The following is a 14,879-nucleotide window of genomic DNA, read 5'->3' as shown; positions in this document are numbered from 1 at the left end:
TAGGCTATAGCTCTAAACATGTATACACTCTATTACAAAATCCCAAAACGTGAGCGCGCACACACACACACTCACACCAGCACACACACACTCACACACTGGCACACACGCACTCACACACCAGCACACACGCACACACACACTCACACCAGCACACACACACACGCACACTCACATACACGCACACACATGCACACTCACACATATCACACACACGCACACATATGGTACAGTGGAAGAGGGTTAGATTTTGCAACAGCATTTTACAAAAGATGCTTCTATCTGAGGACCGAACAACTAAGGGAGAAGAGACGTGTGAGTTCTCGGAGGAGGGCCTCGTCCTTCTGCTGTTGTTGGGTGCGTGAGCCCCCGGGTGGGTAGCGGTGAACAGATCCTGCTCCCACACGCCCTCAGCATCACACAGGCCTTGCTCTGGATGGAGGCACAGGGAGCCTGGTTTTAGGAACACTGGATTTTGGCTCTTCCAATGTCTTATTTTTCTATTCCAAGCCATGCTGAAGGCATCCAAAAAAGAAAAAAGAACACCCCAAATTAGGGAAAGCTCAGCTCTTAAGACAGCACATATGGTGGCTAAAAATAGTCCAGATCACGGCACATTATGTAAGTGCTGCGTCTCCCTCAGTGGCCAAGCGCTTGGAGGTAAAGTCTCTGCCACGGGCTTGCTTTGTGGCACCCGCAGCACCGTGAGCTGGGCACCCTGGTAGGGTCAGGCAGCTGGAGCCTGTGTCTGTTTGGAAACCTGCTTGAGGGCTCGGCTGGCCTAGGCTGTTGCTAAGTGCTGGTTTTCCCAAAGCCACTTTAGGCGGAAGCCTAGGCCAGTCAAAGCTCGCCGTTGAGGCCTGGAGCCCAGGGGGTGGTGTCCAGGTGCCCCCTGCAGGCACTACTTGGTGCACCCACGTCAGGTCAACTGCACCATCTCCAAAAAACTGAACCAAGATGCCCAAGGGGTCATCCTTGGTCTGCCCTCTCCAGGAACTGAGTGGCCCATGGACAGAGCCTGGGGCCTCCTCCCAGCCCCACCACCCATCCCTTCCCCACTGCAGAGACCCGTGTCTCTCCTGGTCTGCCCAGCACCTGGGCTTCGCTGGGTCCGCAGCTGCCCTCGCTCCCTTGCCCAGCGACCCTCCGAGTCTCAGTTCGTGCACAACCAGCTCCTATGACAGTGCCATCACCGCCCACCCCCCAACCTCCTGCCTCCTTGGCCTTGTGGCCCACTTCTCCTTCATGAAACCACGGTTCTGAGCTCTGTGTCTGCTGGCCCATCCAACGTCCACCATCATTGTCTCCTGTTGGTTGCTCATGCCCCAAACCCTCCTGGAGGCGGCCCGGCTCCAGGCAGCAGGGGCCTGGGGACAGGAAGACGCCCTCTCCGGGGTCAGAGCCCAGGTGGATGGGGCCTGGCATGTGGGGCCTGACTGTGCCCCCTTCCCACGGCTCAGCCGCCCTCCCAGCTGCTCCCTGCCACCCCTGCCTGTGACCCCATTGTGATTCCCCTCAACTGTCCTCGCCCAGCTGGTGGTGAGCCTTGTTCATTTCCTCCCTCACATCCGTGATGCCTGGGCAGTGCCCGGGACAGAGAAAAGCCTCAGTGCCTGCTGACTATACAAACAGAGTCTGTGTATTAATACAACTATAAATTTTCGTACAAGAAAGACGGCGTTCAGAGATAATTCTGGGTGATTTTGCTGGAAAATGCTGGCTTCTGTTACTTCCAAACCAGTGTCAGTGAACTCTGAGAATTAAAGGAAGAAGGACAGAAAAAGCCGTATTTTTATGGTATAAGAATCAATGCAAAAATAAAACCTCAAACACTAAGCTGGCGGTGTGTGCCAGGTTGAGGCAGGGTCAGGAAGGGGGATCGGCCGCGGTGAGGGGCAGAGGGGGGCCGTGGGGATGCAAGGAGATGCCTCATCCCAAAGACTTAGGTGAGAACCAGCAGCTCACGGACAGGCTGGCACCAAACAATGAAGGCTGCGGGCACTGGAGCAGTGATGATGTTCACAAGACAGAGCTTTCAAGATGAGTCAATCTGCTTCAGAAATTCATCCGATCACACACTCGGGGAGCGGAACAGGACACTCGGCAGCTGAAGATCAACACCTAAATCACGAGTCTGCTGGGGGCTACTTCACTATCCTGTAGGCTGACCTCGCAGAAATATTTTGCTTTTAGAAAACGATTTTTGTATTTCTTAAAAAGTAGCCTCGCATATGGGGAAGCTCTTGTCACCTAACCCGGGAGTGACTGATTTATCTGAGAGACACACGTGGTGATGCAAGAGCAGAGGGGCCGGGGCACACGTAGTGAGGCATGAACAGAGGGGCCAGAGCACACGTAGTGAGGAGTGAGCAGAGGGGCCGGGGCACACGTAGTGAGGAGTGAGGAGAGGGGCCGGGGCACACGTAGTGAGGCATGAACAGAGGGGCCAGAGCACACATAGTGAGGTGTGAGCAGAGGGGCCGGGGCACACGTACTGAGGTGTGAACAGAGGGGCCAGAGCACACATAGTGAGGTGTGAGCAGAGACGCTGGGGCACACGTAGTGAGGCGTGGCCTCTGAGAGGAAGGAGCAGAGTCGGAGTTCGGGCAAAGGGACGCTGGCTCGGGAGCCGTGTGAGGGACATGCTGTGGTGGGTGTGCAAAGATGCAGGTGCCTGGACCCCATGGGCATGGAGGGCACCCAGGTGCGTCCTGACACCTGCAAGTGCCCTGGCAGAGAGGCTGACTCCTAACACCCACGTCTTGCTAAGAGTCATCCCAATGGTTTATATCAGCGGCAGATAAGTGTGAAAGATGTGGCTGTAACGGTGTTGTCTGTTCTTTAAACGATGACGTACTTGCTGGGAACATTGTGGGACCTGCTCAGGACTGATGTGTGCCTCCCAAGAGTATCTGTTGTCCGTCCATGTGTGTCTGACCCCGTGGGTTCTTACGATTTTTTAGAATTGCCTATGACTTCACGTGCAAACTCATTTAAAATGTACAATAACGAAAGGGACACGTTGCTATTAGCTGGTGATGGCTCATCTAAAGAACTTGCTACATTTCTGGGGATGCTTGACATGGATGGGACTTTTGTCACCTCCAAATCTCATGTTGAAATGTGATTCCCGGTGCTGGAGGTGGGGCCTGGCAGGAGGTGATTAAGTCACGGGGGTGACCCCTCATGAATGGCTCGGCGCCATCCCCCTGGTGACGGGTGAGTTCTCGCTCAGTAAATTCACTCGAGATCTGGCTGTTCAAAAGTCTGGGACCTCCCCCTTCTCTCTTGCTCCCTCTTTCACCATGTGATGCCGGCTCCCCACTGCCTTCCGCCACGACTAGAAGCTCCCTGAGGCCTCCCCAGAAGCTGAGAAGATGCAGGTGCTAAGCCTGTGCAGTCTGCAGAACTGTGAGCCAATTACACCTCTTTCTTTATCAATTACCCAGCTCAAGTATGTCTTCATAGTGATGCAAAATCAAACGAATGCAGTGTTAAAACAAAGAAAGACTGATTCTATACACGTCTACTTTTTTGGAAGCATCCTGAAGTGTTTTGAATTATTTCAGATAACGATGCCATAGGCGGTGTGTGCCAGCTTGAGGCAGGGTCAGGAACGGGGATCAGCCATGGTGAGGGGCAAAGGGGGGCCGTGCGGGTACAAGGAGATGCCTCATCCCAAAGACTTAGGTGAGAACCAGTGACTCAGCGACAGGCTTGCACCAAAATGATGAAGGTTGTGGGCATTGGAACAGATATGGGGCCTCTAATTCTTGTAAAAGATGAAGGAAGGAGGCAACGTGCAGGGAAAGGAATGACTTCTTTCACTATACCCAGAACCTTGGCGCACCAGCAGCCACCGAGAGGCCGGGGAACCCAAAGACGGTCTGAACGCAGGACCGAGGAGAGGCCAGGAGAATCTGACTTCACTGGGGTTTGGTGCTGGGGAAGGCTTGGAGCAGCTGTGCCACCACAGCTGAGGACCCAGGGTCCCAGAGCCTGGGAGGGACGGGCTGTGGCGGGCGTGCGAAGATGCCGGTGCCGGACCCAGGCTCTGGGTCACCTCCTGGGACAGACAGACTTTTTTGGTCCTTTGGCTACAATGAAACTTGGACTGACAGGCGGGGAGAGCGAGCATGGGTGAGGAACGCTCCACGCCGGGGTCGTGCATACGGGTGGGAGCTACCGACAAAAATAAGATTTGGGGGCTTCTGCTGACTTAATCTCTTCCCTCTTAAATGATTACTCTGGGTTAAAACCAACAGCAAACGCGGCTCCTCTTCTGCTGTGGAAGGCAGCACGCAGAACCTGCAGGCGGACTCTCGGACGCCAAGGGAAAGTCCTTGGAAAGGAGGGTGGCTACGTGCGAGGCTGGGTTACTGGGGAAGGGAGGCGGTGGCGGCCCATTCAGTGTCGCAGCTAAAGATAGATGGCCCGATTTAGAAAGGAGAAAATCACTTAGAAAAGCTCTGCAGTACCACTTCAGACTTCTAGCCCAGAGCGTCCCTGCACACAGCCCCCTTCCAGCCTGGTCAGTACTGCTGTGCTTTGTGTAAGAGGGAGGGTGTACTCATCCCGAGCATCTCAGACTCCATGTTCGGAAACACATGGGCTGCCCTGTCTGGGGAAATTGTTTTCAAGTCACACGAGGCTCCCTGAGAGTCCCCCGTCTGGGAAAACACACACAGGCACCAGCACCTCGGGAGCTCGAGCAGGAGGACCTTGGCGCCAGCCTCCCCTGGGCTCTGTCCCACTCAGCACAAAGCAGGAACTGCGGCAGACGCAGAGGAAGAGCACCATGCGGTCACCCAGCCCAGGGAGGGGCTGGGCGTGGGGCAGAGCCCCGGGAAGCACTTACTGCGATGCGCAGGACGGACGCCTTCACGGAGGTCCATTTGTCCCGCCGCCGGTCTATCACCAGGATGAATCCGATGCCAGCGTCCTGCAGGCTGCAGTGAGGAAGAGACGCTGCCGTTAACGTGTGCAGGTGGGAAGCCGGCTGCCCAGGAAACCCCTCGGAAAACCTCCTGGGAGGGCGATCCCCCATACTCATGATGCCATTTCTGCAACACCAGGCGAGAGGCACAGCACACGGGGGCCCCGGCAGCCCCATCCCCACAGTCCCAGAACCTCCTTATCTATGGAAGGGCACACACTTCCGATGTGTTCTTATTTCTCAGCCTAACACCAACCACCTCGATTCACAGATTCAGGCAGAACCACCCCTCCCGAGCGTAGTCATTTGCTATTCCACACTAAGAACCGAGTCATCTTCCTTTCCTGGGCGACCAGCTGGCTAAACCCTCCAAAACAGTCTTATGGCGCATACATCACGCCGGTCCTGGCATCTGAGGTGCCCGTGCTGGTCCACGTTAAGGATTCGCTCGTGGTGGCATTGCTATGGTGCTGGGAGAAAATCTCCAAGACTTCCGAAGGTTCCCAAGCATCTGCTGGAAACGGGAGAGGAGGCAGCACTCCCTGCGACAGCCACATCTGTGACAGAGACCGCACTCGTGCGTTGTATAACGACAGCCTCCGTCCTCGGCTGAGCCTGGCGGCAGGAGCCTGAGTCACAGAGTAGGTGCGGAGAGCCCTCTTCCGCGGGCTCACTCTGCAGCCAAGCCAATTGCGTGATGCCAGCAGCTGCTACCACCAGCCAATCCACGGCAGAAACAATCACACGGGCACGCCTAAGGCAGGGGCTGGAATCGCTAATTTCCAAGTCTCTGAACATGTCTTGGGTTTACATGAAAATCAGAATTCTGCAGGACACAGATAAATTATGCAGTCTGTGGGCGTGCGCTGCTCGCTGCGAGCATCATTAACAAACCAGGGATTTATGGCGGATGTCTCAGATCCTTCTGATGCTCCAATTTAAAGACAGAAACAGCAACTCCCAAGACATGAAGGCGAGGCAGTGGCCCCCGAACGTGCGTGTGTGCTGTGTGCTGCTGCGTCTGTGTCCCTGTCTGCATCTGGCCGTGAAAAACGCCTCACGTGAGGGGTAATTTGATTCAATAATGGCAGAAACCTTCTGGGTGAGTGCACGAACAAACACTAGCTTTCATTCAAAGCAGCTTCTGCAGTGGCCACTAGGCCTGTGCACGAGCACGGGGAGTCAGCAACTCCATTTCACAGCTGTGGCGGCCACAGACAGAATTCGTCTTCTGATCTGGCTTAGTTCTTATGGAGCTAAGATTTTTTTAAAGTTATATTTTCAGCTGGGCATGGTGGTTCACGTCTGCAATCCCAGCACTTTGGGAGGCTAAGGTGGGTGGATTACTGGAGCCCAGGAGTTTGAGATCAGTCTGGCAACATGATGAGACCTTGTCTCTACGAAAATACAAAGATTGGCTGAGTGTGGTGGCATGTGCCTGTGGTCCCAGCTACTTGGGAGGCCGAGGTGGGAGGACTGCTTAGCCCAGGAGTTTGAGGCTGCAGTGAGCTGTGATGGTGCCACTGCACTCCAGCCTGGGCAACAGAGCAAGACTGTCTCAAAAAAAGAAAGAAAGTTATGTTTTCATATTTCCTTATTTACTTCTTGAGTCTGAGCACTTTGATGACTTTTTCTGAACTGTGAGACACAGTGGGTACTTCCGTGTAGACCTGCGTGCTCCCTTGGGGGAGGCACAGAGTGAAAGGTTATCCTCCAGTAACAGGTGCTACACGTGCCTTTTCCACAAAGGGACCTTGGATGCGCCAGGCCACAGAGGCAGAGCCCAGCTCCCCTCCCTCCTGACCCGCGTGTGCTCAGAGCTGCCTTTGGACTCCAAGCCAGGAAGCTGGTCCCGGAGCTCTCCGGGTCCCACTCCTCCTAGAGGGAAGGAGAAGAGCCCAGAATGATTGATTTCCACTGAGCACATAATCCTCAGCCCAGCGAACCCAGTCAAGTGCTTCCAAGTCCTGAAGCGGGTGATGCTCGCGAGAAACACCCCACGCCACCCACCTGCAGGGTTTGCTGAGGAGCCCCTGCCAAGGGCTGTGTGTTGGGCGGGAGGGGCTCACCGCCTCTGCGACACTGGCGGGCTCCACAAAGGCGTCGCCCTGGACAGGTGGCTCAGCTGTGAACCATCTCTGCTTCCTTTTCTGTAAAAACGAGGGTCATCGTAGAATCCACCCCCAGGGGTTACCGTGAGAGTGAAATGAAGCCACTGAGTGTGCTGCAGCCCGCCACGCTGGCTGAGCGGCGTCACTGTTTTGCAGAACAAAGCCTGACTCAGTTTCTCCCCTTTCCCCTGGAATAGAGCTCTGACTGGGGTGGAATCTCAGCCTCTGTGTCCGCCCATGAATGTCCTCGCTACTCCACAACAGGCCGGACCAGCAACGGGGACCACGACTGCTGTGTGAGAGCTGCTGGATGCAGAACGCACACCCCCAAGACTTCGGTGACCCAAACACATCCAGTTATAGCCAGGACGCACCCCCAGACCCCTGTGACCCAAACACATCCAGTTATAGCCAGGACGCACTCCCCAGACTCCTTTGACCCAAACACATCCAGTTATAGCCAGGACGCACCCCCCAGACCCCTGTGACCCAAACACATCCAGTTATAGCCGTGGAGCTTCTGCCCTACAGGCAGCCAAGTTCCTGCCTCACGCCCACAGTGCCCGGTGCCTCCCACATCTGGCTTCTCACGCCGTTAGGTGCGCGTCTGTCTCACACCCGGCAGTGCAGGCTGACGATGCAGCCACCAGAAAGGCGCCATGTGCTCCCGTCGCCACTGGATGCCGCCCGGCCTGCCCGTGTGGGGCTTCCACTCACTCTACGTTTAAATCTTTGGGTTACATTGTAACAGAACACCAGCATCACAAATAGGCATCTGTTTTCAATGAGAAACCAGTTACCAACAACGAAAACATTTTTTAGAAGTCAAAATTGCAAGTGAAATACAAGGTGTTTTAAATTTATTAGACTGAAAAAAGGCAGAGTAGAAAATCCGTTTCTCGATGAGAAGGACGGACTGGTTTCCAAGTGGTGGTAACGGGGCAGTCACCGTTGCTCAGCTGCGGAAGGTGTGGGGCCTGGGCAGGCTGACAGCGCTGGTTCCTCCTGCCCCGGCCGTGCTCACCATCGTGGGTGCGGGCACAGGGCACACGCGGGAACGGGGTGCGGGCACAGGGCGCGTGTGCGGGAACGGGGTGCGGGCGGGAAGCATACGCTTCTTCAGGGAGAGGGACTTGTCCTCCAGGGCTGCTCTGGACCAGGCACTGTGCCAACAGCCCCACAGCTATTCATCAGGCTCCAGCGACCGTCCCATGAGGCTGTGCTATGATCCTCTCCAGGCACAGAGAGCTTTAGTCACCTGCCCAAAGTCACACAGCTGTGAGCAGAGACAGGGGAATCTGGCTCAGACACCATGTGTGCTGCCCCAAAGGCCACATCCACCCTGGCGGCCTCCTAATGTTCCCACCAAGCAAGGACCCCACCCCAGATGCCTACACACCAGCACTCAGCCTCCTGCTCTGCACAGCCTCCCGCCACGACCTTGCCCCCTACGCAGGGCCCAGGTGGACGCTCATTCACGCCCCCTCAGCCCCGTGTCTCCTCTCCTGCCACATTTCAGGAACACTGACTCAGAAGGTGCAAAGCCTGGACTAAAAAAGCCTCTGGCGTGAGGCTGTAAAGAGCCCCTAGCACCTCCTCTACCCACACTGACTGTGGCCACGCGGGCAGGGCCACAGGATCCCCTGCAGCCCACGGCATTCCCGAGGCTGCACTGCCCAAAACCGTAAGGCAGGACCTGGATCTGCTCACAGGAGTGAGGACCCAGGGCTCACGGAGCTCGGATCTACGCCCACATCTGTGGCTTCCTGGGCCTGAGGGAGAGGGTGGTGTGGCTCCTGCCCAGTGTCAGCAGGAAATGGTCCCCAGAGTCCCCAGACGGATGAAGGTGATGGTGCCGGAGGCGTTGGGGTAGAATAACTCCAGCTGGCAGCCACCCCAGGAATGTCCCTCGCACCAGGGCACGAACACAGCCCCTAGACGCTCCCTCGCACCCAGGGCACGAACACGGCCCCTAGATGCTCCCTCGCACCCAGGGCACGAACACGGCCCCTAGACGCTCCCTCGCACCCAGGGCACGAACACGGCCCCTAGACGCTCCCTCGCACCCAGGGCAGGAACACGGCCCCTAGACGCTCCCTCGCACCCAGGGCACGAACACGGCCCCTAGATGCTCCCTCGCACCCAGGGCACGAACACGGCCCCAGACGCTCCATCGGCCGCCAACCCCGCAGCAGTTGGCCTTGGAGGGGCTGCCCTGGCCAGTCGCCCAACAGCTGAGTTTGAAGCCAATGAGCTCACTTTTGGCCCAAATAAACAAAAAAGGCCCAGAGGTCTCATAAACAGTCTCAGGAATGTTCCAACTGGCTGCGTCTTCTGTGACAGAGACCCAAACTGCTCAGGGCTCACGACCTTGGGAGCCCCATGGTTCCCCACCCACGCGGGCAGACAGCCCGCTGGCCTGCGGGTGCGACCACAGCTCACTGGACAGGAGCAGCGCATGAGGGATGGTCTGGACGCAGCAGTTGGCTCCTCCCTGCCAGTGGGGCGGGGAGGCCCCGGCGCCAGGTTCCCCCAGTGCCTGTCCACCTGCCTCTGCTGTGTGGACATGGTGGGGGCAAGGAGGATGCTTTCTCCCAGGGCGGGGGCAGGCGGAGGCCAGGGCACGGGAGGAGCAGCGCTTGCAGAGGGCGGCGGAACTTAGGAATCAACAGTTTGTGGCTAGGAGAGGCTGAGGGGACGGGAGGCCTGGGCGGGAGGAAGGGGACCCTTGGTGTCTGCTGCTCAAACGTCAACCCGCACCCAAGACAGGAAGAGGAGGCTGGGAGAAAGGTCCCTGCACAGCAGGGTGGCCGAGTCCTCAGGAAAAGCAAAACAAACGCACAGGAAGGCCCTCCCTGCACAGTGCGACTCAGTTACCTCGGCCCATCTGGGATACAGTAGGTGGCACCTAAGTTCTTTTCCCTGGAGGACACCATTCTTTACGTGAATACTTTGTCCAGTTATAATGCACATTATGCAGAAGTACAGAGTGTGAGTGATGGCAGTGAGTGCCCAGACTGAGAGGCTGTTCCCACCATCCAGGGTGCCCCACCCGACTCCTGTCACCATACGTTAGTTTTGCCTGCCATTGAATTTTGTCCGAATAAAAATATACAATATGTGCTTTTTTGGTGTCTGGCTTCTTTCAACATTGTGGGATTCATCCACGTTGTTGCAGTGGAGTGTTTGCTTGTTCATTGTTGCGGTAGGGTGCTTGTTCGTTGTTGCGGTAGGGTGCTTGTTTGTTGTTGCGGTAGGGTGTTTGTTCGTTGTTGCGGTAGGGTGCTTCGTTGTTGCAGTAGGGTGCTTGTTCGTTGTTGCGGTAGGGTGCTTGTTCGTTGTTGCGGTAGGGTGTTTGTTCGTTGTTGCGGTAGGGTGTTTGTTCGTTGTTGCGGTAGGGTGTTTGTTCGTTGTTGCGGTAGGGTGTTTGTTCGTTGTTGCGGTAGGGTGTTTGTTCGTTGTTGCGGTAGGGTGTTTGTTCGTTGTTGCGGTAGGGTGCTTCGTTGTTGCGGTAGGGTGTTTGTTCGTTGTTGCGGTAGGGTGCTTCGTTGTTGCGGTAGGGTGCTTGTTCGTTGTTGCGGTAGGGTGTTTGTTCGTTGTTGCGGTAGGGTGTTTGTTCGTTGTTGCGGTAGGGTGTTTGTTCGTTGTTGCGGTAGGGTGTTTGTTCGTTGTTGCGGTAGGGTGCTTCGTTGTTGCGGTAGGGTGCTTGTTCGTTGTTGCGGTAGGGTGCTTGTTCGTTGTTGCGGTAGGGTGCTTGTTCGTTGTTGCGGTAGGGTGCTTGTTCGTTGTTGCGGTAGGGTGCTTGTTCGTTGTTGCGGTAGGGTGCTTGTTCGTTGTTGTGGTAGGGTGCTTGTTCGTTGTTGTGGTAGGGTGCTTGTTCGTTGTTGCGGTAGGATGTTTGTTCCTTCTTGTTGCTGGGTTATGGTATACATATATGATGAAATATGATTTACTAAAAAATTCTACTCTTAATGGACATTTGGGTTGTTTCTAGTTTGGGGCTAAACTGAATATAAGACTGATCATTCTTATACATGTCTTCTGGTGCACACAATACACACTCCTGTTGGACATATTCTTAGGAATTGCTGTAATTATGTAGATGTGGACAAATACACACCTGCCAGAAATGCAAGTGACTTCTGGTTGCTCCATGGTTTTGTCAGCAGTGGATACTGTCTGTCTGTAGAATTTTAGCCATTCTTGTGGGTGCAGAGTGGTGTCCTGGTATGGCTTTAATTTGCATTTCCTAGAGGCAGGAAGCCTTCTGTGTTTAGCGGCTATCCTCTTTTATGAAATGCCTGTTCACATCTTTTGGTTGTTTTTCTGCTAGGTTCTCTTTTTTCTTGTTGGTGTGCAGTTCTCTGTATAAGCTAGAAACAAGTTTCTTATTGGATGTGCACATTGCAAACATCTGCTTCCATACTGTGGCTTTCCATGTCAATCTTTTCATGGTGCATTTTGATGAAAAGAGTAACTTAACTTTAATGTAGCCCAACTTACTGACCTTTTCCTTTCTGATAATTGCTTTTTTGATAACTGCCTTTTAAACCTTGTGTAAGAAATCTTTTCTTACTCTGAGATAGGCGTTTTCCCATGTTTGTCGAGAACAAAGACTATATTACTTTAGAGTTCACATTTACACCCGTGATCTATCTGGAATTAACTTTTGTATATGGTGTGAGGCAGGTATCAGCATTCATAATTTCCCACATGGACAGCCAATCACATCCACTCCTCTTACTGGGGACGTCCATCCCCTTCCATGCTACCGTATCACTTAAGAAATAAATCGAGAGACTGTAGATATGTGGTCTGTCTGGATTAGATATTCTGTACTGCTGTTCTTCTGTTTACAACATCTGTGTTAATCACTGTCACTTTAATAATGCCTTAATATTTGGCAGGATCAGCTTCCAACTTTTTTTTTTTTTTTTGAGACGGAGTCTTGCTCTGTCTCCCAGGCTGGAGTGCAGTGGCCGGATCTTAGCTCACTGCAAGCTCTGCCTCCTGGGTTTACGCCATTCTCCTGCCTCAGCCTCCCAAGTAGCTGGGACTACAGGCGCCCACCACCTCACCTGGCTAGTTTTTTGTATTTTTTAGTAGAGACGGGGTTTCACCGGGTTAGCCAGGATGGTCTCGATCTCCTGACCTCGTGATCCACTCGTCTTGGCCTCCCAAAGTGCTGGGATTACAGGCTTGAGACACCGCGCCCGGCCAGCTTCCAACTTTTTTCTTCAAAGTTGGGTTGACTATTCCTCACCCCTTGCATTTTCATATAAAAGGTAAAGGCAGCCTGCCAATGTTCATACCTAAATAAAGAAAAACCTGCTGGAATTCTATCTGGCAATTGCATTCGATCTATATGTTTACTTAGAGACAATTAACATTGTTATAATACTAATTGTTTTCTAATCTGTGAACTAAAATATTCTTCCATTTATTCATGCTACTGTAATTTCTTTCAGTAACATTTTGCAGTTTTCTGCTTAGAAGCCTTGCACATATTTTATTAGATATGATTTTATCTAAGCAGGACACAAAAATTAATCGTGAAGCAATGCGAGCGTCAGAGTCACCCAGAGAAGCCGCCCCAGTTTCAACATTTTTCCAATAGCTGCTGTTGCCCAACTGCGCCCTCGTGTGGTTGGAAGTGAATATCGCAAATGTTCCTGTCGGGAATGGTGAGGTCTGCCCCGGGGGTGCTGCACGTGGGACAGGAACCCTTCCTCGAGGGGCTTCACGGGGGCCATGCTGTTCCTCCTCCCGCCCTCCGGTGTGGGCGCCATGGGTCCTTCGCTATCAGGGCGCCCACCCTGACGCCAGCCACCCCGGACGGCGGGCCTGCCTTGCCTCAGGCAGGTCTTCCCCACCTCAGATCTGTGGCTCTGTGGCCACCGCAACCCTTAACCTCCCGGGACTGTCACTCCCCAAGGAAGGTTGGCCCTGAGCTGTGTCCTGGACCCTGAGCACAGACACTGCAACCCCGGGTCTCGTCTTTCTGCTCATGCTGGTGAGACCAGGGCAAGGGCGAGGGCGAGGGTGAGACCAGGGAAAGGGCGAGGGCGAGGGCGAGACCAGGGCAAGGGCGAAGGTGAGGGCTCTCGCTCCTCCTCCAAGACAGAGCAGCATAACCAGCACACAGCCCTACAAGCAGCCATTGGTCATGTGTGAACAACAATGAGGCTGCCTGACCCGGCGCGGTAGCTCACGCCTATAATCCCAGCACTTTGGGAGGCCGAGGCGGGTGGATCACGAGCCCAGGAGTTCGAGATCAACCTGGGCAACATGGTGAAACCCCATCTCTACAAAAAATACAAAAATTATCCGGGTGTGGTGGTATGCGCCTTCATCCCAGCTACTCGGGAGGCTGAGGTGGGAGGATCACCTGAGCTGGGGAGGTTGAGGCTGCAGTGAGCCGAGATCAGGTCACTGCACTCCAGCCTGGGCAACAGAGCCAGACTCATCTCCCAAAAAAAAAAAAAAAAAAAAAAGGGGGCAGCCCTGCCTGCCATGGGCTGGATTTTAAATTTTATTTAGCTTTCATTTTACATTTAAATGGCCACAGGTGGTCAGAAGCGGGTGAATTCAACAGCAGTAACAGAAAAGGGCCTGGAGAACGTGCTTTGGGAGGGCGCGGGGAGAGGGCCTCAGGGGAGGTGGTCACCGCGGTGCGTGCAGGACCCGGAGGAAGGCATGGCAGGGCCTCTGGGACGTGTCCCCAGTGCTCGGAAGCAGCAGACTCCATGAAGAAAATGCTGCTGTGGAGACGGGAAACACACCCGAGAAGTGGCTTCCCACCCAGGGCAGTGCGCAGATACCGGGGCCGCGCGTGTCTCCTGGTTCCTCCTAACGAGGCTGGCTGTGGGTGGCAGAGCTTCCACATGGGGCTTCAGACCGTGCAGGGCGACCGGGGCCGGCACAGCCTCAGGCCAGCCAGAGATGGCAGACAAGGGCAGCCCAGAAACTGCCAACTCCGTTGGGGTGAGGGTGGGGGTGGGGACGGGAATCACCCGGCTGGAGCATCTGAGAACTGCTAGAAACAGGACACAATTTCACAGACAGAACACAGAAACCAGCCAAACCCAGGGCGGGTGACTCTTTACAGCAGTGACCCTAACAGGGAAACAGTGGGGACCACGAAATGCTCGTAAACAGGCCCAAGTGAGCACACGGGGATCCACTCACATCACGGGGTCCACTCATCACAGGGGCCAGCCCAAGTGAGCACACCGGGTCCGCTTACATCACAGGGGCCAGGAAGCCTTAAGGCACAGCTGGGTGCAGTGGCTCACGCCTGTAATCCCAGCACTTCAGAGGCGAGGGTGGGTAGATGACTCGAACCGAAGAATTCAAGATCAGCCTGGGCAACACGGCGAGACTCCATTTCTATAGAAAATACCCAAATTGCTGGTGGCTCATGCCTGCAGTCCCAGCTACTCAGGAGACTGAGGCAGGAGGAACCCTGGGCCCAGGAGGTTGAGGCGGCAGTGAGCTGAGATCCTGCCACTGCACTCCAGCCTGGGTGACAGAGCAAGACACTGTCTCAAAACATATATATATATAAAACATATATATATATTTATATATATATAAAATGAAAGGCAGCGGCAAATGGCGCCAAGGTAGAAGGGCACCACGGCACACCGCTGAACAGAACAGCTGCGAGGCGGCATGTCCTGTGCTGTCCCACCACACGCGGATGAACAGCCTGGGGGGCACCCCAATGCAGCTCCACAGTTAGCTGTGGGGGAGCAGGAGGCGAAGCGGAAGCTTCACTTTTAATGCACACATATTAAATTGTTTAGCACACTCACGCATGCTCACAGACA

The 14,879-nt window shown here is 54.6% G+C and overlaps 1 protein-coding gene across 16 annotated transcripts in view; it reads right to left on the bottom strand.

Moving 5' to 3' along the window:
• MCF2L (MCF.2 cell line derived transforming sequence like) overlaps positions 1–14,879 on the bottom strand; it is a 206,740-nt gene that overhangs the window by 45,070 nt on the left and 146,791 nt on the right. For 14 of the 16 annotated variants that reach the window (XM_007960954.3, XM_073014513.1, XM_073014515.1 and 11 more), the window contains one exon: positions 4,859–4,949. In XM_007960954.3, coding sequence (XP_007959145.2) covers positions 4,859–4,949 — 91 coding nt within the window. Of the gene's footprint in view, positions 1–4,858; positions 4,950–5,329; positions 5,565–14,879 lie in introns of those variants that run through there. The other 2 variants (XM_038007915.2, XM_038007916.2) reach the window with 2 other exon arrangements.

Source organism: Chlorocebus sabaeus, chromosome 3 (genome assembly GCF_047675955.1).
Source record: "Chlorocebus sabaeus isolate Y175 chromosome 3, mChlSab1.0.hap1, whole genome shotgun sequence".
NCBI classification, from domain to species: domain Eukaryota; kingdom Metazoa; phylum Chordata; class Mammalia; order Primates; family Cercopithecidae; genus Chlorocebus; species Chlorocebus sabaeus.
Note: the sequence above shows the minus strand (reverse complement) of the source record. Positions and strands in the feature narration are given on the sequence as shown.